Raw genomic sequence first — 26,696 nt, forward strand, 5'->3', positions numbered from 1 at the left:
CTCTTCATTATAGGCCTGGCAGCTGTCCACGGGAGACACTTTAGCACAAGGATCGAGACGTGTGGGACTGGCCATGTTGCGTTTGACTGATCTAGAGACGACTCATCTATCGTCAATCTAGTTCTACTTGTTATTGTTGTTGTTGTTGTTGTTGTTGTTGTTGTTGTCCACTATCAATGTCAAGGACAATCAATTGAGTAACGAGCGCCGGCGTGGACGCGGGTCTCGTGTGGGTGATGTGGTGACGTTAAGGCTGGAGAGAGAGAGAGGAGAGACGTGGGCTATGGAGAGATAGATCCAACACTCCAGGCTTCTCTCTCAAGTGCATAATAATTCAGAGGCCTCCTCCCCACGCTGCCAGCTAACATGGGAACAGAGAAGAGCCGAGACCTCGACCAAACAGAGATAAGAGAATTTACTGGTGGTGGACTGAACTCAAAAAGGGACCAAGCCACAGACGGCGTCAGTCTTTGGAATCAAAGAAGACATTCAGGCTACAAAAAATAAAAAATAAAGAAAAAAAGATGAATGACAAAACGAAAAAACAACTTTGAAAAGGCAGCTGAATAAAAACACGTGGAGACCAAGCATTAGTGTTTGTAAACCTCTCTATTACCTACAAAAATGGCAATAAAATAAATACGATTTCTTAAAAATATAAATACCATCATTAAGTGCTATTCACTAGTGAGTGCTTTTTTAGTCTTTTGTGTAGAAAAATATACAATATTATTTACATTTATTTTTTCTCATTCTTTTCTTTTTTTCATTTTTAAAAGCAAGCATGATATTTTTTCCCCGTCCATAATAACAAAGACGTCGGACAACAGACAAGACTTCAAAAGACTCGATACCATACAAAAAATGAAATAAAATAAAATAAAGTTATTCTCCCATAGCAATGGTTATAATAATAACAACAGGCCAAGAAGAAGGAATAACTGTGGAAATTCAATTCATGGGTTGTGTTTGATGACGTTTGGTTCTCACTGCTGGCGTGGTTTGGAGCGTCCAGACTATTTATAATTTCCAAAAACACGTTGGATAAGAACAGCATGCACAAACCGGCAGCATCCTCGGTATGTTCCTACTACTGCACACAAAAGAAAATCAATGGCTCCGTCTTTTTATCACTGCGCCCTACTACACACAACACCACCCCCGCCGTGAAGCGGTGAACTTCTGAAGCACCACGGAACATCTTCTAGTCCCTTGGCTCCTCACAGCTCAGCCAAGCTTCCTTCGAGGCCAGGCGCTTCTCCTCCCACCCTCTTCCTCCCTGTAGCCACAGCGCCCTCTAGTGGCACCTGCTATTACATGTCATCCCTGTCCTCCTGGGTTGCTGCTGCTGCTCTCTAGGTGAGCTGAGCTCCGAGGACGACTTCGTTATTTACAGTGGCTTCCCGTTATACAGCCTGCCTGGGGGGAGGGGCTATGGGCCTGGGGGAGGGGCTACGTGTCACAGCAGCCTGCCTGGGGGAGGGGCTACGTGTCACAGCAGCCTGCCTGGGGGAGGGGCTACGTGTCACAGGAGGGGGAGGGGCTATGTGTCACAGGAGGGGGAGGGGCAGCTTCAGACAGACGGGTGGATCAATGACAGACAGGTGAGGCTCCTCCCATTCTACTAAATCCGTCAACAAATTGCACTTTGGTGTAAAATGGAACTCGTATACAAGTAAAATGACTTTTTTTAGTTTTCGTTTACCCCCCTCTGTTCTGAACAGCGTTGGTGGACAATGATATCGTCAAAGGAACGAAACATCTTTCTAGAAAATTAAGGAGGATGGGCCAATGTAGAAAAAAAGATACATAATAATAATTAAGGGAAACTTTCTATCGTCCAAATTGCAATTCCGTGAAGCTTCCTTTCTAGTTGAGCATTATTCACCTTCGCTGAAGCTGAAACCGTCCCCACCCCCAAAACGTAAACGACACAAAGTAAGAGGCACAATAATCTGCATTATTTCTTTCTGAAAACGGCCCCTTCGTGAGAGAACAGACCTGCATAATATACAGAAAGACACCACCAGTCGTTCTGCCCTGGCCTCTAGAAGCGGAGGCTAACAGCTAACGACCTCTGCCCTGTTCTCCAGACAGCTCTAGAAGCAGAGGCTAACAGCTAACGACCTTATGCACTTGAACGGCCCTCAATTAGACACAAGGCAACAGATCACAGTCATGTACAGTAGCCGAGTCACTGCAGATCACCACTAGTCCGAATGTCCCCCACGATATTGCAGAGAGCGAACGTGGCACAAGTGCTCGACAGTCTCGCAGTCCTCTTCAGATCGTGTGAAGGCAGCAGGACCTCTAGACGACGGACTCGCAGACCTCTTCAGATCGTGTGAAGGCAGCAGGACCTCTAGACGACAGTCTCGCAGTCCTCTTCAGATCGTGTGAAGGCAGCAGGACCTCTAGTCGACAGTCTCGCAGTCCTCTTCAGATCGTGTGAAGGCAGCAGGACCTCTAGACGACGGACTCGCAGACCTCTTCAGATCGTGTGAAGGCAGCAGGGCCTCTAGTCGACGGACTCGCAGACCTCTTCAGATCATGTGAAGGCAGCGGGACCTCTAGATGACGGACTCGCAGTCCTCTTCAGATCGTGTGAAGGCAGCAGGACCTCTAGACGACGGACTCGCAGACCTCTTCAGATCATGTGAAGGCAGCAGGGCCTCTAGTCGAGGGACTTCGCAGACCTCTTCAGATCGTGTGAAGGCAGCAGGACCTCTAGTCGACGGACTCGCAGTCCTCTTCAGATCGTGTGAAGGCAGCAGGGCCTCTAGTCGAGGGACTTCGCAGACCTCTTCAGATCGTGTGAAGGCAGCGGGACCTCTAGTCGACGGACTCGCAGACCTCTTCAGATCGTGTGAAGGCAGCGGGACCTCTAGACGACGGACTCGCAGACCTCTTCAGATCGTGTGAAGGCAGCAGGGCCTCTAGTCGAGGGACTCGCAGTCCTCTTCAGATCGTGTGAAGGCAGCAGGACCTCTAGACGAGGGACTTCGCAGACCTCTTCAGATCGTGTGAAGGCAGCAGGACCTCTAGTCGACGGACTCGCAGACCTCTTCAGATCGTGTGAAGGCAGCAGGACCTCTAGTCGAGGGACTCGCAGTCCTCTTCAGATCGTGTGAAGGCAGCAGGACCTCTAGACGACGGACTCGCAGACCTCTTCAGATCGTGTGAAGGCAGCAGGACCTCTAGTCGACGGACTCGCAGACCTCTTCAGATCGTGTGAAGGCAGCGGGACCTCTAGTCGACGGACTCGCAGACCTCTTCAGATCGTGTGAAGGCAGCAGGACCTCTAGTCGACGGACTCGCAGACCTCTTCAGATCGTGTGAAGGCAGCAGGACCTCTAGACGACGGACTCGCAGACCTCTTCAGATCATGTGAAGGCAGCGGGACCTCTAGTCGAGGGACTTCGCAGACCTCTTCAGATCGTGTGAAGGCAGCAGGACCTCTAGACGACGGACTCGCAGACCTCTTCAGATCATGTGAAGGCAGCGGGACCTCTAGACGACGGACTCGCAGTCCTCTTCAGATCGTGTGAAGGCAGCGGGACCTCTAGACGACGGACTCGCAGACCTCTTCAGATCATGTGAAGGCAGCAGGACCTCTAGACGACGGACTCGCAGTCCTCTTCAGATCGTGTGAAGGCAGCAGGGCCTCTAGTCGAGGGACTTCGCAGACCTCTTCAGATCGTGTGAAGGCAGCGGGACCTCTAGACGACGGACTCGCAGACCTCTTCAGATCGTGTGAAGGCAGCGGGACCTCTAGACGACGGACTCGCAGACCTCTTCAGATCGTGTGAAGGCAGCAGGACCTCTAGTTGAGGAACTTGCGACACTTCTTGGCGCCACAGTTGCAGGGCAGCTTGTTGCCGGCGTCCTCGATGGGGAACTTGTAGTCGTAGGTCAGCTCCTCCCCGCAGTAGACGCGGCGGGAGGCGAAGATGACGATGTGCTTCTGGCCGTCGGCGGTGAGCACGCGCGAGGAGCAGTTGGGCGCGCACGAGTGGTTGATGAAGCGCGCGGCGTTGCCGTGCACCGTGGCGTCCACCACCTCGTGGTCGTCGATGCGGAACATGTAACAGCCGATCCCCTGTGAGGGGCGGGAACAAGAGGGGGGACAGGTGTTAAACGTGTCCGTCAATTATAATTCTAATAAGAGTGCAAATAGGTTCCGCCCCCCCAGACAGAGTTCCGCCGCTCTCCATCGACTTTGTATTGTGTGACAGACAGTGCCTCCTCGTCATTTAGCTCAGCTAGCGAGTTAGAATAATACCTCAATATACTGGGTGCAGGGTTCCCAGACATTGCCAAATGAAATTCAAGGACTTTCAAGGACTTTTCCAAGCACTATTTTTCCTTGTAAAAGGGCATTTAAAAAGGACACAATTAACTTTTAAATGCCGTCTTTTATTTTTTAAAGAAAATCGGATCCAATATGTTATGGCTTAAAACCAATTTCCGACAATTAGTTACACTTTAGATACAAAAATTATATTTCTTGATTAAGAACTATTTTATCATGGATGAACAAAACTTTCGAATGCGAATGGTCGATTTGAATTTCAAGGACTTTTGAAGCACCTTGTTAAAAAAAATTGCAGTTTTCAAGGAATTCCAGGCCTCGACTTTAAAATAAAATTGAATGTTTTAGTTAGTCTAACCTGGAGATATCGACAGTATATTGTGTGTCTATTGGGTGCTACAATAATGCTTTGACATGTTGACATTTCAGACATGTCGTTAGGTTTGTGCTCCTTGGTCACATACAGCGCCTCCCCTCTAGAGGGCGTGTTTCTCCCTGACTCGTTGCGCTCCGTCTCTATGACGATTTAAATGTCAACAACAGCCAATGATATTTTGTACATAACACGATTGAACTCATTCACTCACCTTGCCGTCGTAGTACTTCTCCCTCTTGTCGGTGAGCGCAGAGCGGATGACGTGGCCGGAGTACTCGATCACCATCTCGCCCGCGTCCAGCGGCCTCTTGCAGAACAGCCCTCGGCCGTGGATGGGAGACCTGGGGGTTTTAAAAGGTGACGAGTCGGCGATGAGTCAACGTGTTCATTTTGTAGAAGGAACACGTCTCTACACATAAAACAATAGAGACAGTATGACAGTAAATGTCCAAACCGCCCCTTCCACCCCCCTCCGAATGTAGTTTCCTCCCCCTCATATGTATATATTTTCTGTTAGGATCTCTGTTTAACAGTACTGTATATTTTCATATCTTGTATGTCACAAATGTAACAGTACTGTACATCTGTATGTCATGATATATATATATATCTGTATGTTGTGTATGTCATAAATGTCATTATGAATTGAAAATGGGGGACCCTGATGTAAACAAGACAAAAGTCTCTCTCTGGTCTGCATCCCCTTATTAACAATTGTGTGTATTGAGCCGTACTGTATTGTACCCATTCTGCAATCTGTTAATACAATGTTCAATCAATCAATCAATCAATCACTACTACTGGTCAGCAGCGTAACTAGTAAGCGTAGGATATGTACAGGTATAGATATATAGTAAGGGACTATATGCAGGTAAGTAGTGTACAGACAGGTGAGGACAGGTATATATGTGGTGTGAATAAATAGATATACTGTATGGTTCCCACTTTCAAGTACTTTTCCAAGCACTATTTTATTTTATTTTATTTTAAAAGGGCATTTAAAAGGATCCAATTCACTTTTAAATGCGTTTTTTTTTTATTTTATTTTTTTTGAAAAAAAATCTGGTCCACTATTTATGGCTTTCCGACAATTAGTTACACTTTAGATTGAATTACATTTCTTGATTCAGAACAATTTGATCATGGGTGAACAAAACGTTCAATGCGAATGGTCGATTTGAATTCCAAGCACCTTTTAAGCACCTTGTTAAAAAAAGATGGGCTGTTTAACCCTTTCACTGCCACACGACAGAAGGTTAGCCCTTTACTATCACACAACCGACGGCGATGCTCCATCATTAGCATCATTAGCTCCGCATCCGCGGAGCTAATGATGCTAATGATGGAGCATCGCCGTCGGTTGTGTGATAGTAAAGGGCTAACCTTCTGTATTGTCACAGTGAAAGTTAACCGATTCCAGGCCTCGACTTAAAAAGAAAAAAAATTCATCAAGTACTTTAAGCCCTTCAAGGACCTTGTATATATATATGGTATATACAGCGTTATATTATAACAGTATCATACAGAGCTAAGGGCTATGATCTCAGCCAGAAGCAACAGCTTCTCACCTGTAGACGCCCACGTTGTCCTTGGAGCTGGTCTTGAGCTGCCTGAACCTCACGGCCAGGGGCTGCTCCATGGAAACACGCCTGCAACACACACGGAGAGGAGAGCACACGCTCAGTGGCCACACAGACACATCCCATAATAAGATCATTTATTAACGGCCTCATATTCTATATATTCCATAATAATATTTCAAATTGCATGGGTCCGGAATGGCAGAATTCAGTACTGTATCTACAAAACCTTCTGATTAACAACACATTGACTGCCGGAGGTCGCTGTCTGTTGGCGTATGGCCGTTTGTGCCAGCGCTTCAATCATCAAATTTGCTGACGACACAGTGGTGGTGGGCCTGATCTCTGCCAACGACGAGAGGGCCTACCTGGAAGAGGTCAAGGTCCTGGCGGGATGGTGCCAGGAAAACAGCCTCTCCCTGAACGTCAGCAAAACAAAGGAGATGATTGTGGACTTCAGGAGGTCGGGGGTCAAGGACTACAGCCCCCTCAGCATCGACGGGGCACCGGTTGAGAGAGTCAACAGCTTTAAGTACCTCGGAGCCTACATATCCGAGGACTTGACATGGACCACACACATTGACAGTGTTGTGAAGAAGGCACGACAACGCCTCTACTTCCTCAGGCGCCTAAGGAAGTTCCAAGTCAGTCAGAAGATCCTTAAGAACTTCTACTCATGTACAATAGAGAGCATCTTGACCGGCAACATCACCTCCTGGTTTGGGAATAGCACTGCACAAGACCGAAGCAGACTACAAAGAGTGACACGTTCAGCCGAACGCACAATTGGAGGGGGGCTCCCCACCCTCCAGAACATTTACAACAAGCGTTGCAAGGGCAAGGCTAAGAGAATCATTAAAGACTCCAGTCACCCGAACAACTGCCTCTTTGAACTGCTGCGGTCAGGCAAGCGATACCGGAGTCTCAAGGCGAGCACAGAAAGACTCAGAAGAAGCTTCTATCCCCAGGCCATCAGGCTGCTAAACGAACAATGAACACTACACAACAACAACCACCAAACGCACATAGCACACACATCCACACGCACACACTCACTTTAAACAAACACACTGTAGCACCCACTCCACACACTTTATAGCACACACCCACTTTAAACAAACACACTGTAGCACCCACTCCCCACACTTTATATTTATTGATGAAGGATTGCACTACAACTCGTACACCTTACTGTAAATTGTACCTAAATTGTACCTCATCCCATTTCTGCTTTGCACTATATAGTACTGTACATTAGTACACTGCATAGTATTGTATATTATATGGTAACTCAGAACATTGTACATATGTCTATACCGAACACTGTGACCTCATTTTCTTCTTCTAAATTACATGCTATACTATGTTATTTGATACTATCTTGTCTAGCAGTCTCTGGAGCGTAACAGTAAGAAGCATTTTGTATGAAAGTATTCTGTACTTCTGTATGACAACTATTAAAGAAACTTGAAACTTGCTTTGTTCAATGGAGAGAATGCCGTATTTGCGAGTGCTAAAACTATATTAAATATTATAGCTATGGATCTAATAACATTGTCGATTGTCAGTGAGTTTCTTCTGGTCAACATGTTGCCATTTTTCGCCAGATTATCGAATCTTCCTGAAATCAACGCTAGATTATCGTTATTATGTCTCCTCATGCACGCATGAAAGGGGGCTTGGAGCGGCGGGCCCCTGCATGCTGTGATGTGACCAACGGGAAACAGCACACACACATTCCAAACATTCTCCCGACTGCGGGAGAAAAAAATATCAGATCAACGCAAGATTGGATATATAGTGTTCTTACCTCGTCTCTGATGTAATAATAAAAAGAAATAATCCAATTATCTGATCGCCATTCCAAGTACTGGTCGCAGTAGTCCGTCCCACGTTATCCGGCATTGCATATGAACGAGGAGGGGGGGCAGCCTAGTTGATGCATCGTTGTAAGCGCTTGTCTTGCCGGAGTATTTAAACCCCGCCCGCACGCGTGAATACTTTCGACAACAAATGTTTGTTTCCGCGTTCGAGTTTTGCGCTCTGATTGGCCAGGTCATGTGACATGTGCGCCAATCGTGGGACAGCAAGTTCTGCACCTATTTCCGGGTCTAACAGCCTGCAAACTACCTGGCGTTCTATCGCCATGCTCTAAGACAAACTCTAACCTTAACCAACTTCGAAAGAGCGCCTAAGCTTAACCAGTGTAGAAACTTGCGGTCCCACGATTGGCGCACATGTCACATGACCAGAAACGCGTGGGCCAATCAGAGACACGGAAACAAACATTTGTTGTCGAAAGTATTCAGGCCGCCCGCACGGCTCAGCCCAGAAAACAAACTACATCGTTTCAAATTGAGTGCAATAGCGGCCGCAAGGCGGTAGGCGGCGGTATTGACCGTCTGCGATCTCAGACACATTCAGTACAGCATGCACAGGCTGCCCCGATGAATTATGAATGGCAATAGCGAATAAAATAAATGCCGAGACAGAAACGTAAATCTCCGTTTTCGGCAACCAAAGGGTTCATCATCTTCCCTTTATTCATTTCCTTAGATCTTTTGTACACGTGATCTCAAGAGGGTACTGAACGAGATCAGTGGCAGTTTTTCATGCATGGTCATTATTAGCATGGTGTTATTCACTGTCAAAGATGCAAAGAAAAATCATAATTCATATTCTCCTTTGTTTCATCACAATTTAAGCAAGCCTAGTAATAGACACACTATTTCTGACACTGGGAATACATTCACTGGAGGTCCATAGATGTCCCTAGATACCAAGAATATGCAAATTACCTTGTAGAAGTGGAGCAATCTTCCATTTACTTAGGTATGTATTTTAGGCAGATTTTCAGAAAATAGGGCTCCGGGCTTAACACATTGGGCGCCATGCCATGGGTTATATCCATCAATATACCCAGTCTGCCACCGTTGAAAGCCTATGGAGATGTTTACCTTCTTTGTGGGGCTATAACTTTTAAAATGTTATTGCTATATTGACATTACTATGGCCCATTCAACATCGATTATCTATCGTTCAGGATGTGGGAACGTTATATTTTTTCATTCATACATTGTTGTGTTAATACTGTCTAGAATATAAGTATGTTTTTAGACAGTATAGCAGTAATTCCAAAAACGAGAGTTATAGGCCCTGACGCATAATATGATAGATTATCGATTGGCGTTTCTTTCCTATACACGCTATATTCAAAAATTCAAATGTATATGATCGGTATACATTATGCTTCATCATGCGTGAAGGAAAGGGGGGGGGGGTCGTTTATAATTCCTTGATCGTCAGTAACGGCTGTATTTAGTATGGGTTGATATATTGATCAGATGGTTTGCAGTGAAATTAATAAACAATCTGGCTGAAAATAACGTTACTGTCCTCTTACCGTTCGCCGATGAGACTGGAGGAAAAAGATCCCAATTATTTGACGCCGATCTCCTACATCCCTTTCCGGTTTGTATGCCGCAATAAACGCCAAATGCACTATAGTGTTTGTCTGGAGCCACGTAACAAGATATCACTGCCGGAGGGATTTCCTCGACGCACCGATGGGCACTTCCGGTTTTGGCGAGAGTGTAACTCGCCCCGACCATCCACCAGGCGGCGGTATTGAGGCGTTGCAATCTCATACAGGGTCCCGCTGGAGTCCGGAGGTTGGCTGGATGAATTATGAATGCCATGGCATGGAAAAAATGAAATATTGATCCCAAAAACGGCGTAAGTCGTTCTTGGCGTTCAACGCATGGCGGGCAAAAAATGGCGTAACTCGTTCTTGGCGCAGGATGTGTTAAGAGGTTTAAGAGTACATTATATACAATTTTCTTTTTTTGACATTTGCATTTTGTTTGCATTTTGTACCGTGTATATTTTGTAGTGTTTGGTCTTTATTCTATTTACTGTACGGAACACATTCCCAGGAGGCTCGTACAGAACCAAGCCTTTCACTGTAATGTACGTGTAGCTTATAGGCGACAGATAAAGCAGAAGAGCATGTGCTGCTGGGTGACTGACCTGGCCGTCCGCAGCTGCCCTTCCTCCTCCTCCTCTTCCTCCTCCTGCTGGGGACGGTACTCTGGAGGCTGGCGGTGTTTGGAGGCCAGGAAGTTGAACATGTCGAACACAGACCTCCTGGGGGGGGGGGGGGGGGGCACAGACATTGCAAAATGAAATTCAAGGACTTTCAAGTACCTTTCCAAGCACCAGTCTTCATTTGAAAAGGGCATTTAAAAGGATACAATTCACTTTTAAATGCTGTTTTATATACGTATATATATATAAAAAGAAAAAAAATCCATGATCCAATATCTATGGCTTAAAAAAACTATTTCTGACAATTAGTTACACTTTAAAAAATGTTATCATGGATGAACAAAACTTTCAACGTGAATGCGCGATTTGAATTTCAAGGACTTTATTAGCACCTTGTTTAAAAAAATTGGCTATTTAAGGATTTTTTTTTTCAAGCACTTCAAGGACCCTGGTGTGTGTGGCAGCATGCCCGCTCCCCACCTGTGGTGCAGCTGCTCCGCGCGGGCCGAGCCGTGGGGGTTGAGGGGCGGCTCGCAGGCCTCCTCGGGGGGCGGGGGGTGGAAGCGGAAGCGGTAGCCGCGACAGTGTCTGGAGCCGTACAGCTGCTCCAGGAGGAAGAGCACGGCCTCGTGCACCACGCCCAGCATCCTGAGCCCGTTCACCCCTGGGGAGCAAGCAATCAATCAATCAATCAATCAATCAATCAATCAATCAATCAATCAATCAATCAATCAATCAATCAATAACCCTAACCCTCGTGCACCACGCCCAGCATCCTGAGCCCGTTCACCCCTGGGGAGCAAGCAATCAATCAATCAATAACCCTAACCCTCGTGCACCACGCCCCCAGCATCCTGAGCCCGTTCACCCCTGGGGAGCAAGCAATCAATCAATCAATCAATAACCCTAACCCTCGTGCACCACGCCCCCAGCATCCTGAGCCCGTTCACCCCTGGGGAGCAAGCAATCAATCAATCAATCAATCAATAACCCTAACCCTCGTGCACCACGCCCCCAGCATCCTCAGCCCGTTCACCCCTGGGGAGCAATCAATCAATCAATCAATCAATCAATCAATCAATCAATAACTCTAACCCTCGTGCACCATGCCCAGCATCCTGAGCCCGTTCACCCCTGGGGAGCAATCAATCAATCAATCAATCAATCAATCAATCAATCAATCACCCTAACCCTCGTGCACCACGCCCAGCATCCTGAGCCCGTTCACCCCTGAGGCAGGAGCGACAGCAGATCAATCAATCAATGCTTCATCAGAATTGACTGATCATCTACTACTGAAAGCAAATTAACTCTGAGGGGAGAACTGGCGACAGTGGCTCAGGAGGTCGAGCGGTCGTCTGGTAGTCGGGAAGGTTCCCGGTTCGATTCCCGCTCCTCCCGGGCAGCGGGTCAAAGTGTCCTTGAGCAAGACACTTAACCCCTAACTGCTCCCAGGATGAGCAGGTTGAGCACCTCGCATGGTCGCCTCCGCCGTCGGTGTGTGAACGTGTGAAATGTGAGGAACAAAATTGTAAAGCGCTTTGGATAAAAGCTGCTATATAAATGCACCGTTTACCATTTTAACTATATAAGTGGTAAATGGTGCATTTATATAACAGCTTTTATCCAAAGCGCTTCACAATTTGTTCCTCACATTTTACCTGTTCACTCGCACATTCACACCGACGGCGGAGGCGACCATGCAAGGTGCCAACCTGCTCATCGGGAGCAGTTGGGGATACAGTGTGTGCGTCTTGCTCAAGGACACTTTGACCCGCTGCCCGGGAATCCAACCGGGAACCTTCAGATTACCAGACGACCGCTCTACCTCCTGAGCCACTGTCGCCAAAACTATACAGACAATAGCTAGTATTCTCCAATTTCTAAGATTCTCCCATACAATAAATATCTACAAAATACAGCTTTATTTTTTTTTATATATATATTTTTGTATTATCTTTTTCCCCCTTCTTTTTCCCGTTTTTCTCCCATCCACATGCTGTTAGTCGTTATGCCAATTCCCACTCCCCTTCCTGGTCGTTGCGCACTCTACCCCCTACCGTCGGTCTGGGAGGGCGGAGACTATCACATGCTTCCTCCGACACATGTGTAGCCAGCCCACCGCTTCTTTTCACCTGGCAGCGTGGACTCTCACTGGGAGAGTGTAACGTGTGGAAGGGTCACACTACCTCTCCCAGATCCTTCCCTTGCTGTGCAGGCGCCCCGACCGAACTGTAGGAGTCGCTGTTTACAACGACCAGGACCCACCCACGCCGGGTTTCCCACCCGCTAACACTGCCAATTGTGTCAGTATGGACGGTCGGCCAAGCCGGAGGCACCACAGCCGGATTCAATCCCACTGGCTCTGTGGTGGTAGACAGACGCTTATAGTCCGCTGCGCTACCCGGCCGCCCTACAAAATACAGCTTTGATGAAAATATTGTTCATAATAGTCCAAATCCCCTTCAAGGTTAGTCGCTCACCTTCGAAGGAGAGCTCTTTGAGCCTGGCGTTGGAACGAGCCTCCTTCACCTTATCAGTCAGGGATTTCCAGGCCTCTGTGTGGCGGACAGGAAGACAGAGTTAAAGACAAGACTCATCTCATAAAGATCACACCTCTGGCTCTGGCTGTCGTCAAAGGTGTCGGATAGAAATGGGGGCGGTCACATCATCAATAAATACAAATGAACCAGTTCCATTGGCAGCCATACATGCCCGCGCCATAACAACACCACCACGCTTCACCGATGAGGTGGTATGCTTTGGATCATGAGCGGTTCCTTTCCTTCGCCATACTCTTCTCTTCCCATCATTCTGGTACAAGTTGATCTTTGTCTCACTTTGGCAAACTCTAATCTGGACTTCCTGTTTTTGAGGCTCACCGATGGTGTATATCTTGTGGTGAGCCCTCTCTGTATTCACTCTGGTGAAGTCTTCTCTTGATTGCCGACTCCGACACAGATACGCCTACCTCCTGGAGAGTGTTCTTGATCTGGCCAACTGTTGTGAATGAGGGTTTCTTCACCAGGGAAAGTATTCTTCTGTCATCCACTAGTTGTTTCCCGTGGTCTTCCGGGCCTTTTGGCGTTGCTGAGCTCACACCAGTGCATTCTTTCTTCTTAAGAATGTACCAAAGAGTTGATTGGGCCACACCTAATGTTTTTGCTATCTCTCTCTGATGGGTTTGTTTTGGTTTTTCAGCCTAATGATGACTTGCTTCACTTATAGCTGGACCTCATATTGAGAGTTGACCGCAACAGATTCCAAATGCAAATACCACACTAGAAATTAACTCTAGACCTTTTATCTCCCTTGTTAAATTAAATAACAAGGGAATAACACACACCTGGCCACGGAACGGCTGAGCGGCCAATTGTCCAACTACTCTTGGTCCCTTAAAAAGGTTAATATGATCTTTTGTAATTCTACCTATAGACCATTCACCTGATTTGGATGTGAATACCCTCAAATTAAAGCTGAAAGTCTGCACTTAAAACACATCTTGGTTTAATTTAAAATCCATTGCGGTGGTGTGCAGAGTCAAAATTAAACAGAAAATGTACCCCGTAGTGTGATCTTTTCCAATTCACCGTCTATGGAGCAGTTTGAGTTTTTAGATTTGAGAGAGTAGTAGGGCTGTCTTAAATACTTCAAAGCTTTTTAATTTTTTTGCCTCCAAAATGCATCTCCAATACACGACGGCGACGCCACACAAAACATTAATAAGGCTATGCCTGTGCTGCCATGACTAATGTGTTACCAAGTTGGCTCATTTAAGTGTAATCATCTGCTTTTGTAGGTGCATTGTCTGATATAATTATAAATTAAATATAATATAATTGTTTGCTTGATAGACGAAGGTTGCAACATAATTATGTAATGTCATGTCGTTGGCTGTGAGAGCAGCCCCACTGCACCCAGGCAGCGCAGCCGAGTGAAACCTTTGTGGCTTGTTGGCTGCGTCACGAAAGGGGCTACTTAATTAATTAATCCAATCCACTTTATTTATAGAGCAGATTTAAAAACAACAAAGTTTACCAAAGTGCTGTACAAGTCCCACAACATAAGATAAAAAAAATAAAAAGATTATTATAATTAATATATATATATTTTTTTTTCGAAGCCAAAAAAAGCTCCGAAGGTCAGCCCTAGAGAGTAGTTCATGTTCACTAATACCGTAGACAGTCTCAGACCTTAGAATAATATATGTATGCATTCTTGTATTGTATTGTATTAAATTGCAAAACAACCCTGCTTGATGCTTGAGCAGCAGCCTCAGTCTCTGCTCTCACCTTCGATACTCTCGCAGCGGATGTGGAAGCCGTCATCGCTGCAGATCTCAAAGATGAGGCCCTTCTTGGGCTTGCTGTCCAGAGCCGAGTCCCTGCCGCCGCTTCCCTCCTGGTCCGGGGGAGAGGGCACTAGGAGGGCCCCTGGCCCCCCACCACCAGGTAGCTTGTCCTTCTCGACCGTCGTACCGGGACCTTCAGCGGTCTTCGTTCCAAAGACACTGGAGACACGGAAAGATGGGAGATAAGCGTCAGGAAACTAGGTAGGTAGTGTGTGTGTATACAGGGTTCCCACAGACATTGCGAAATAAAATTCAAGGACTTTTAAGTACTTTTCCAAGCACCGTTTTTCCTTTTCAAGGATGTCACTCGAAGAGTACAATTCACTTTTAAATGCTGTTTTTTTAAGCATCTCCTTGGCCTGCTCGCCAGCTAGAGCATCACACGCGAAGAAATGAGGAAAAGCAGAGTGACTAGTCAGATTTGTATTAAAACAAAAAAAAACAAAAAAAAAAACGATTTCTTGATTCAAAACAATTTGTTCATGGATGAACAAAACATTCAATGTGTGAATGGTTGATTTGAATTTCAAGGACGTTTTAAGCACCTTGTTAAAAATGGGCTGTTTTCAAGGAATTCCAGGCCTCGACTTGGATAATTTTTTTCAAGCACTTTAAGCACTTCAAGGACCATGTGCGAACTCTGATCCGGAAACTAGGTAGGTAGTTATGTATATTAATAATGTGATCAACCCGGCTGCCCTGCCCACCCCTTGGATGCTCCCTTGTCCGTGTTGCCAGTGTAGGTAGTGTGTATACTAGGTAGGGATGGGTACCGAATTCTGTACTTTTGAGGTACCGAACCGAAGTGAGATACCAATTTTTTTTTTTTTTATTATTTTTTTTTTTACCTTTTTTCTTTTCATGTCAACGTTCACACGCACAATATACGCTTACCTAGGATTTGACTTGATTCAACAACAAAGCAGTCGGAGCAATGGCAAGCCGAAAACTGTCGAAATTGTAGTTATTTGAAGTTTGGATTTTTTTTCACATGACTGAGGTAGGTAAATAAATTTTTTTGAGACTAAAGTACCGAAAAAAGGTACCGTTGGGTACCGGTATTGATTCACAGGTACCGGTACCGTATTGGTTCAAATGTGAAAGGTACCCATCCCTAATACTAGGGCTGTCACTTTAACAAAAAATCGAATTAGAAATTCGTTGCAGAATTGTAGACAAGTTCGAATTCGAATTTCAGTGTAAAAAAAAAAAAAAGAAAAAAAAAACCTAAACCTAAGAATAAGTCTAAGCTATTTAACTTTTTTCTCTACCATGGTATGTTTGGTATCATTCTTTTCAGCACAGTCTCACCTATATGATCTGACCGTAAAATTTCTTTTTATAATAATATTAAAAATAAAAAGATTGAACATTTAAAAAAATAATAACATTACAAAAATAAATCTAATTTCTCCCGTCAAGTTTGAATCTTGTGTTTTTATGTAAATTCGAAATTAAATTCGAAAATAATGTTGACAGCCCTAACGTATACTAATAATGTGATCAGCTGGCTGCCCTGCCCACCTCTTGGTTGCTGCCTTGTCCGTGCTGCCAGTGTCCATGGGCTCTGGGGAGCTCAGCTCTCTGCATCTGCACATGAAGAAAATATATACAATTTATACAAAAATATATAAAATGCAAACTTTAAAACTTTGTTGATCGGGCCTTCTCACGCACTGCACCCCGACTCTGGAACTCCCTCAGACCATCAGAGACTCCCCCACTCCCCTCCCTTCAAATCCCGCCTCAAAACCCACCTGTTTGCCCTAGCCTTCAACCTTCCCCACCCATAACCCCCCTCCCTAGCCTTCAACCTTCCCCACCCATAACCCCCCTCCCTAGCCTTCAACCTTCCCCACCCATAACCCCCCTCCCTAGCCTTCAACCTTCCCCACCCATAACCCCCCTCCCTAGCCTTCAACCTTCCCCACCCATAACCCCCCCCCCCCTCCCTAGCCTTCAACCTTCCCCACCCATAACCCCCCCCCCCCTCCCTAGCCTTCAACCTTCCCCACCCATGATGTGTGTTATTGTGGCTTTATGTTTCTGTGTATCTCATGCTGTTTCCCACGTGGTCTTATGTTCCTTTTTGTTTCTTTGTTTCACTTTCTCTGCCTACTGTCAGCGACTTCGGGTTCTTGAGGTGCGCTATGCAAATAAAATGAATCATTATTATTATTATTATTTACAATGGATGCAATTAAAAAACTAGTTTTACAAAAATAGTACCCTGGCAGTACTATTACGATTAACTATAACTAACTTATTAACTATAATACCGGTAATAAAAAAAAAACTGGAAGCTCTATTCACTATTCTATTCTATTCTGTTCTATTCCATTCTCACTACCAGGGACAGATGGATCTAAAATAAAAAAAAAAAGGTTTACAAAACCTTTGAAATAATATTAAATAATAAATTCACGTAATTGTATTCATCTAACTATCTTTATCACACCATAGATGCATGACTCAGCACACTCAGCTTCCTCCCCCCGGCCATCAGAACACTGATCTCTCCACACACAAGCACACATGAACACACACACCACACTACAAAAAGGTCACTTTAAAAACAGAACTGTATATTTGTATATTATTGTATATATTACACATTGCCTTTATTTCCTAAGCTTGGCATTGTATTTTTATTCTTATTACTTTTATTATCATGTCTATTTGATTACATGTCTATTTTATTATTCTATTTTATTATTTGTATTTTTGCACAATCGAGGCGTGGCGCGGCCACCTTCATTTCACTGCATGTCTCGTGTATGTACAGTATGTACAGTATGTGACAAATAAAACTCCTGTTGAATCTTGATCAGGGGTGTAAAAAGTACCCAGAAATTATACTTAAGTGAAAGTATGGGTACCGTCTCAAAATCTTACTCAAAGTAAAAGTCAGAGTATCTGGCTAAAAACACACTTGAGTAAAAGTCAAAAAGTTTCTACTTTTAAATGTACTTAAGTACTAAAAAGTAAAAGTAAAAACTTTTTTTCTGACTGTCTGTTCTTCTGATAGCAGGTGTTTAATCAAAGATCCCCTGCTTTCTAGTGTTGCACAAGGACCAATCAGCATGGGGTATGGGCGGGTTCATTTTCCATTGATGGGGATTTGATTGGCTGTTTTTAAATAAAGCGCGTCCGCAGGATTAATAACGTTAACGTTAGTTCGACCAGAGAAACAAATATTCAAATTAAAATGGTTGGACCTGGGTAGGTAGGTCTGCATTTTAAATGTAAGGAGTAAAAAGTATAATTTTTTTTCTCTGAAATGTAATTGAGTAAAAGTACAAGTACACAAACCTAATAATACTCGAGTAAAGTACAAATCCCCAAAAACACTACTTAAGTATTGTAACAAAGTACAATTACTCGAGTACTTTCCCCCCCTGATCTTGAATGCGTGACAGAGGAGGGAGTCTCACCCGGGGGTGGAGGAGGACAGTCTTCCTCCAGGAGGGGCCTCGTCGGCCGGCCGGGCCTTCAGCTTCTTGCCGCCGGCCTGGTCGGGACTCTGCCGGCTCCTCTTGGCCTTGTGCTTGGTGCCCTTCTCCGCCGCGGTGACGCCCGGCTGCCTCTGCTGCTCCGAGGCCCTGGAGACGGGCGCGGTGCTGCGGGAGGAGGAGCTCTGGGACTGCGCGGGGGGGGCTTGGGCCAACACGACACGTCCCTTCGCCGAGCCCAGGGGGCTGCTGGCCGGACCACCGGGGGCTACTAGAGCCACGGAGCCGGTGGCGTTCGGAGAGCCGGTGGCGTCCGGGGGGGGCTGGGCTGCTCTGCCGACCGTCTGGTGGGGTTGATGATGTTGTTGCAGATGGACGCTCTCCGCCATGCTCACGGTCTGCTGGGAGGCCATGATGGACGACGTCTGGACCGTGGAGCTCTGGAGGAGCGGCGACATCGCGGAGGAAGCTCCGCCCGCGGACTGAAGCGCCGTCGGCTGATCCGACAGGCCCGGGGGGCCGCGGGGGGCGGCCTTGAAGAGAAGACCGCCGATCGGCCCCGCGATCTCCGCGGAGCCGAGGACGGGGACGGAGGAGAGGGAGAGGGAGAGGGAGAGGGAGCCGGGGGCGAGGAGACCGGTAGCGCCACCACTAGGGGGCATCGGAACGACACTCAACAGCGACCGGTTGGGGCTGAGCCCGGCCGCCGTGCCGGAGGGGAGGAGGAGGTGGTGGGCGGAGGAGGAGGAGGAGGAGTCGTGGCCCAGGAGGCCCGGCTGCGTGGCGCCGGCGGGAAGAAGAGGCGTCCTCTGCTGCAGGAGAGCGGCGGGCTCCAGGTACACGACCGCGCCCGCTTTAGGCCTCTTGATGATGTTGGGGAGCTTGCGTTGGGAGGAGGCGGTGAGAGCGCCCAACTCCACCAGTCCGGCAGTGATCTGCGGGGGGGGGGGGGACGACAGGTTGACGAGGGTCACCACGTTGGGAGGAGGCGGCGCCGGTTCGGACGACGGGGCCAGAGTGGGCTGGCTGCTACGGGAGCGCGCCAGCTTTTTGGTCCTCCTGGGCTGCAGGCGGGCAATGGGCCTCTTCTTGCCGTGCGCGGAGGCCAGCAGCGTGGCCGGGGAGGACGAGGCGAGGGACGAGGCGGGGCCGGAGACTATGGTGACGTTGGGGCTCTGGGAGGGGACCCCGATGAGGAGCGCCGCCGAGGCGGTGCCGGGAATGCCGGTGGTCTGGAAGCCCGTCTGCGTGGTGGTCCCCGCGAAGGTGTGGATCTGAGGGTGGTGGTGGGGCATAGCGGCGAGAGTCATGGAAGCCAGCACCGCCGGAGAGCTCGTGTCCATCCTTCCCGCGGCGGTGATCTTCTGGGTGACGCCGTTGGGGAGGGTCTGGAGGACGTAGAGCGGCTGGAACTGCTGGTGGACCACGATGAGCTTCTCGGGAGCCGGCGTGATCACCACCGGGCCGGCCACCTGAGCCTGGGAGGAGGGCCCGGGACCCGACGAGACCGGGCCGGGGCTGCTGCCCGCGGCCGGGGGGGTGGAGGCCGGGAGGTACTTCTGGCCCTGAAGGGGCAGGGAAGGGGAGCCGGGCGGACCGGGGGTTCCAGTGTTCCTCGTCACATCCTGGTTCCCCGCGGGTTCCACCGCCTGGCCGATGGCGGGGCTGCTGGCGATGAAATGTTCAGGAGTCAAATGACCCTCCGACCCCCCCTGCGTCTCCCGGCCCCCCCCCGCCGCTGTCGTCGTCCCCCCCCCGTCGTGCTGGCTCTCGGACGGCGACACACAGGCCCCTCCTGCTCCGCTCTCCTCCTCCCCTCCCTTCTCCTCCCCGCCGCCGCCGCCGGCCTCCTGGTCCGAGGTCAAGCCCAGCAGCACGGCGCGGTCCGAGGGGTCCGAGACCAGCGTCCCGGCGGCGGGGGGGGCGTGGCTCTGGCCGACCGTGGGGCTGCGGGTGGTCAGGACGGAGAGGTCGGAGGGCAGCTCCAGAGGGAGGCCGTACGGCTCCTCCACCGATGATATGGAGGCGCTGCCCCCGCCGCCGCCCTCCACCCCCCCGCCGCCGCCGCCGCCTCCCCCCTCGGCGCTGCTCGCCAGCGGCTGGGGGAAGTCCTCGAACAGGATGTCCTTGCGCCGGGTGACGTCGACGCCCACATAGCCCTCGTCCAGCAGGAGCTCGGAGGACGAGGCCGAGGGCTGCCCGCCCAGCGCCTGCATGGACATGGAGGGCGTGTTGAGGACGAACTCCATGATGTCCGACGGCAGGATGTTGCCGCAGTCGTCGCTGTTGTTGTTGTCGGAGTCGGACTTCAGCAGGTCGGTGCTGAGCGACAGCTGCTGCGCCTCCAGGGGCTCCTGACCCCCCTGGGACTTGACCCCGCCGTCTCCGAGCGTGGGACAGGTGTCCTTCTGGTTCTTCCTGCCTTCTCGGCTGCTACCGCTCCCTCCTCCTCCTCCTCCTCCTCCTCCTGGCGCCGCCGCTCCACCGCCGCCGCTGTCGTCGTCGGCCTCCTCCTTCCCAGAGTCGTGGGCCTCCAGCTTCTCCGCGTGCCTCTCCCGGCCCCTCCTCTTGCCGGTGTTCTTGTGGGAGGTGGTGGCGGTGGAGGTGGTGGCCGTGGTGGTGGTCGTGGTGGTGCTGGAGGTGCAGACGCTGGCGTCGCTTTCCGAGCCGTCGTCTACGCCGTCTAACTGGCCGATCTGCTGCTTTCCCAGACTCCTGAACATCAAACAGGAAGGAAGAAGTATATTAGATCAGTGGTTCTCAACCTTTTTACACCAAGTACCACCTGAGAACGTAGCTGGCTCTCCAAGTACCACCATATGACCGGCGTTAAAATACAGTCTATTCAGCTATGCGCAGTTCACGCAGGAGGCAAATGTATTCCTAATAGCATTATTTATTGTTAACTTTTGTCAGACACAGCCACAATGTACAAAGGGATAGCACTAGAACTAGCAAACGCTTCCACACAACTCATACAATGCAAGGGGCATTGAGAACATAATAACTAACATTCTCACATAGCAAGTGAGAAAATTAAGAACAACTGCATTTCAGCAAATGTACTTAATTCTCTCTCTCTCCCTCTCTCTCTCTCTCACACAGCAAGCGATTGTCCATCATTCTCACACTCACACACACACACACACACACACACACACACACACACACACACACACACACACACACACACACACACACACACACACACACACACACACACACACACACACACACACACACACACACACACACACACACACACACACACACAATTATTTTGTTACAAAAACTTAATTTCCTGCATTCTGGTGCAGGAATTTTTGAAATGTTACCCTTTAAATGCCAGTGTTTGTGATGGGCATCACAAATTATTGTAAAAAAGAAAAGATAACACATATTCAATACATTTTTTAATGTTTACCCTTTAAATGCCAGTTTGTGTGATGGCATCACAAATTATTGTTAAAAAAAACACAAAAAGTAAAATATTTTCAATATATCAAATGCAAAGTACATTTTTCTGGGGGGGGATTGTTACAGGCTAGGCATGTGTCAATGATTAGCAGCAACACAGATTTTGATGGATTTTTTGTAATGTCAGATTTTTTATCTGACATTACAAAAAATCTAAAAATAAATGGTTATGATCAGGGCTGAAGTTGAATTAAAGATTTATGACTGTTTAGACTGCATTACTCTCTGTCACAGTGATCTCCTGGTTGTTCCCCAGTTATCTAACTATCACGCCACCGCAACCAGAAACACTGGCCTGGCCTGCTTCTAAGTTCAGTGACCTGACTGCAAAAAAAACTGTTTACTGGATGTTTACTGTTAATGCCTGTGTGTCTAATTTTATGTTATGTTTAAAAAATAATTAAAAAAAAAAGTAATTCTTTTTTTTTTGTGCTTTTTTGTAAATGTTTTCAAGTACCACCAGCAGTACCACCACTAGATGTCCCTAGAATCAGATACCAATCAGATACCAAGATACAAATAAAAAAGTTTGTAAATGTTTATTCTACGTTCTTATGGAATGAATGAGATAAAAAAAATTATAAAAAAATGTATTATTAAAAAAATATATAATTTTAATTTTTTTTTAAATTTTGTGTTAATTTTCATAACGCGATCATTTGCCGTGTAATTAATTAATCTAATTAAGGCTATATAAGCGGCCAGCCCTACTGATAAAGACACGTGGTACGTACAGGCTGCTCAGCGCGTCCTCCCGGCCCGACGCTCCCTGCTGCTGCTGCTGCTGCTGCTGCTGCTCCTCGTCCTGCAGGAAGCGCTGCAGCTGCGAGCCGCGCCCCAGACACTGGTCAATGCCCTCGATGGAGGGCAGCCCCCCGCCGGGGTTGACGACGGTCCGGGTGAAGTTGTAGTAGTACGGATCCTTGTCCCTGGGCTTCATCGCCGCCCCCCCCTCCTCGTCCTCCTCCTCCTCCCCGCTGTCCACCGAGGACGACGAGGTGCTCACGTCGTCCGCCCCGTCCACCTGCCCCTCGGCCGACCTCTTGCCGCCGCCGCTCCTCCTCTTGCCCGCCGCCGTCGCGCCGCCCTCGCCGTAGAACGGCAGGTCCTCCTCGCCGTAGGAGCGCACCCCGTAGAACGGCGTGAGGCCGAAGAACATGTTGGAGCGCGCGCGGGCGCTCCGCCGGGGGTACCGCCGCTTGGCCGAGCCGGAGCCGTCGCTGTCGTCCTCGTGGTGGTGGTGCTTGTCGTCTAACCCGCCCCCCCTGTCGTGGTGGTGGTGGTCTTCGTCGGGGCCGCCGTCCCCCTCCTCCTCGTCCTCGGTGCAGTGCGTGTGGAGGCCACGGTGGTGGTGGTGGTGGTGCCGGCGGTCCTCCTGGTCCTCCTCCTCCTCCTCCGGGTGGGTGTGGGCGTCGGACTCCGAGCTGTCGCTGCTGCTGGCGGAGGCGGAGGAGAAGAGGGCGGAGGAGCGCCGGGCCCCCTGGTGGCCCGCGGGAGAGACGGTGGCGGTGGTGCTGCTGCTGGAACAGGACGAGCCGCTGCTGACGGCGCCGCCGCCGGTTCCGTTGGGATCCGTCTTAATGTTGGTCTTGAGCGGCGGCGTTACGGAAGAAGGGGGCTTGTTGGCCGGTCTCCTCTTCTCCCTGTGGCACAGCAGCGGGAGCTGGTTGGCGGTCTGCTTGGGGTGAGACAGGGAGGAGGAGGTCTTGACTCCTCTCTCCTCCACGCCGGAGCTGTTCCTCCTCTCGGGGGGGCAGGAGAGGCCCTCTCTGCCTTTGGAGGACGACCCGTCTGCCCCCTGCTGGCCCTCCAGCTTCACCACCTGGCCTTTGGTGCTGTTGCCCAGCGTGGGAGACTTACTGTTGCTGCCGCCGCTGCTGCTGCTGTTGTGCCCGGCGGGGGGGGTCTGAGCGTGGTGTGCGCTGAAGCCACCGGCGGCTTTAGCGTTGTTGTTGTTGTTGTTGAGAGGCTGGTTTCTGCCGCTGTTATGGAGGGTCTTGTCTCTGTCTTTGGACACCTCTCTGCTCCCCGTTCCCGTCCTGACTTTGGAGGAGTGCTTGTCTCTGGCAGCGGGAGCGGCGGCCGGGCAGGCCTGGTAGTGGGAGGAGCCACGTTTGATGACGACGTCCTCGTCCGCCGGCGGCACCCTGGACGACCACACGGGCTTCATAGCCAGCAGCACCGGCCCGGACGAGTAATCGTGCGACTTCCTCCCCCTCTGGAACGGAGGCGGCTGAGGGGAGCCGGATTTCCCCACGGAGGCGGAGTCCTTGTGGACGGGGGCCGGTATGGACGTCCCGGTCCCGGTCCCGGCTCCACCACCCTCCTTCCCCCCCGGGTAGGCTCTGTTGTCCTTGGGCTGGGTGGTGCCGATGGAGGCGGAGCGGTGACGAGGCAGCAGCGCCATGAGCGCGGCCGAGACGTCGGGGTGGTCCTTGTTGCCCCCCTGTTTCCCTTGCTTGTCCGACTTCGAGCTGCCGCCTCGCTGGTGGTGTTGGCCCGTGAGGACCGCGGTGCCCATGGGAGGGGAGGACTGGCCCGGACCTGCCGGTGCCAGTCTGGGGTTCTTACCGTCTCCTCCTCCTCCTCCTCCACCGCCCTGTTTGGAGAAGACGCCGCCTGTGGTTCTGTAGCCGGAGTCCCTCGAGGGCGGCCTGCCTCTGTCGGGGTCCCGGAGGCTCGCGTCTCTGCTGCCGGGAGGTCGGCCCTTATTATCCTGGCCCGGGTCCCTCCCTCTGTCGGGGGGGTCCCTGCTGAACTGCCGGTGCCTCTCAGAGTCCCTGAGGCCCGTGTCTCGGAGCGCTCTCCCTCTCTCGCCGTCCCTGGCGTCCGGGTCTCTGTAGGGCGGCCTGCCCTTGTCCGTGTTCCTGTAGCCGCTCGTCTGCCTCCCCTTCTCAGAGTCTCTGCTCGCGTGTCTCCCCTTCTCCGGGTCCCTGAGGCCCGGGTCTCTAGCCTGCGCTCTGCCCCTCTCCGGTTCTCCAGAAGGTACCCTCGCCTTGTCGGAGTCCTTGTGCCCGAGGTCTCTGGGCGGCGGCAGACTCTTCTCCGGATCCTTCGAGACCCCGGGGTCTCTGCCGGACGTCCTGCCCCCCCGGTCCGTCTCTCGGTCCCTCCCTTGGTCCCTGGACGGCGGTGGTGGTGGCGGCGGCGGTCTGCCCCCCCGGTCCGTCGAGGAGGAGGACAGTCTGCCGCTGCTGCCGTCCCGGTGACCAGGATCCCTGCCGGGGTGTCTGGCCTTCTCCGGGTCTCTGGCGGGCGAGGGGATGAGCGGCGGGGGCGAGGTGAGGGGTCGCAGCAGGGTCATCCCTCTCGGTCTGTTGGGGAGGTGCGAGGGGGGCGAGAGGGACGGGGTGCTGTGCCGCCGGGTGGTGGTGCCCGTGTTCCGCACGCCGGGGGTCAGCAGCGGGTCGCCCACGGTCACCATCTCGTGGATCTGGCACTGGCTGGAGCCACCTGGTGGGGACACGACGACATGACGGTCAGCTGATGTTTACATTTTAGTCATTTAGCTGAACGCTTTTTATCCAGAGCGACTTACAGGTTCTGTACGACAAGTCAGATTCAGATTCCTTTATTAAGCCATTTGTGTAAAAACACATTGGTAATTGTTGCAGCGTTACAGTTTATGCGTTTTTTTTCCTTTCTTTTTTTTCACAATAAACGACAACACCAACACAGACACAGGACAAAAAACAGTGCAGTGGGGGATTAATCAATTAAATAAATACATATATAAAGTCAGCAGGGAGGAAGGAAGGGTGCAACTCTACCAGCTGAGTAACAATGTTCATCAGTGTGGAAACCTGGGTGCTGTAGTGATGATGAGTGCTGCATAGTAGCAGAGACTAGGGATGTTCGATATTGGCTTTTTTACCGATATCCAATATACCAATATTGTCCAACTCTTAATTTCCGATACCAATATCAACCGATACCGATATATGCAGGGTTTCCCCCCAAAAAACGGAATAATTTCAGGTAATTAACATTACATATCTCGTCGTGGAATTAACACAACATTATGCATACTTTTCACAATAAATAAAATAAGAATTTGTTCTTACCTGCTTGCCTGGGTAAATAAAGGTTAAATAAATGTAAAAAAAAAAAAATTTAAACAAATATTTTTTTCTTTTTAAAACAGATACAGATAATTTCCGATATTACATTTTAATGCCAATATCGGCCGATAATATCGGTAGGCCTATAATATCGGAGATCCCTAGTAGAGACCTATTAGTATAGTGGGTAGTAATATAGGCAAGGAAGATGATCTAGTGGAGCGGTTCCCAAACTTTTTTGGCCGTGCAAGGGGTGCGCACACCACAGTTTGGGAACCACTGCTTCTAGTGGAAGAGTGCATGATAGTAGTAGACAGTAAGAAGGTTAGTAGTTTTTCCCCCCCGTCCTTCATTTCAGATATTGAGTGAAGAGGTGTGTTTTTAGTCGACAGCGAAAGACTGGTGGGGTTTCGGCTGCTGACTGTGGTGTGACAGACACTCTGGGGGGAGACACAGCAGGAGCCCCCAGCTGTAAACCTAATGCCCCGTCCACACGAACGCTGGGTTTAATGTAACCGTGATTGTATGTGCGCAGTTGCACTGTTCGGCCACACACAACCGGGGATTTGCTACACTGCAACCGCGGTCTTTTGAAACCGGTGGCCAGGGTGGAGTTGTGCGGTTTTGCAGTTGCGTGTGGGCATAGCAACCGAGGTTATTCCCAGTGTTTACAGCAGAGCTGTCGCAATTATTCCCCATGTTCACGGCAGACCGCGGGGTAGAGAGATTAGAGCAGAGCCAACTACACCAGTGTTTACAGCAGAGCTGTCCCAAGTAGCGTTATATGAAAATGATTGTAACAAACTTTTGTTCAAAACGTATCGTCTGTGTTGAAGAGTGTTGTGATCGACTGATGTCTGTTGACGCTCAGAGTAAACATGTAGCTGCAGCTAAAGTTTACATGTAGCTGCTAAACTAAACTCATGTGTTGTCAAGTTATTGTTGTAACTTATAAGGAACCCAGTCCAGACTGCATCCCCTTAACAATTGTTTGTATTGAGCCGTATTGTATTGTACCCATTCTGCAATCTGTTAAATAA

At 49.4% G+C, this 26,696-nt stretch overlaps 1 protein-coding gene across 1 annotated transcript in view; it reads right to left on the reverse strand.

Moving 5' to 3' along the window:
- Window positions 1-3,823: 3,823 nt before the first annotated feature.
- Window positions 3,824-26,696, reverse strand: part of kmt2a (lysine (K)-specific methyltransferase 2A) — a gene marked incomplete at both ends in the record, with an annotated part of 110,966 nt that continues 88,093 nt past the window's right edge. The window contains 10 exon segments of the mRNA XM_084311960.1: window positions 3,824-4,099; window positions 4,900-5,029; window positions 6,257-6,337; window positions 10,298-10,414; window positions 10,796-10,979; window positions 12,799-12,873; window positions 14,608-14,825; window positions 16,191-16,256; window positions 18,101-20,833; window positions 22,330-25,048. Of these exon segments, the coding sequence (XP_084168086.1) occupies window positions 3,824-4,099; window positions 4,900-5,029; window positions 6,257-6,337; window positions 10,298-10,414; window positions 10,796-10,979; window positions 12,799-12,873; window positions 14,608-14,825; window positions 16,191-16,256; window positions 18,101-20,833; window positions 22,330-25,048 (6,599 nt within the window).

This window comes from Notolepis coatsorum (genome assembly GCF_963971535.1).
Source record: "Notolepis coatsorum genome assembly, chromosome: 1".
In the NCBI taxonomy this organism is placed as follows: Eukaryota; Metazoa; Chordata; class Actinopteri; order Aulopiformes; family Paralepididae; genus Notolepis; species Notolepis coatsorum.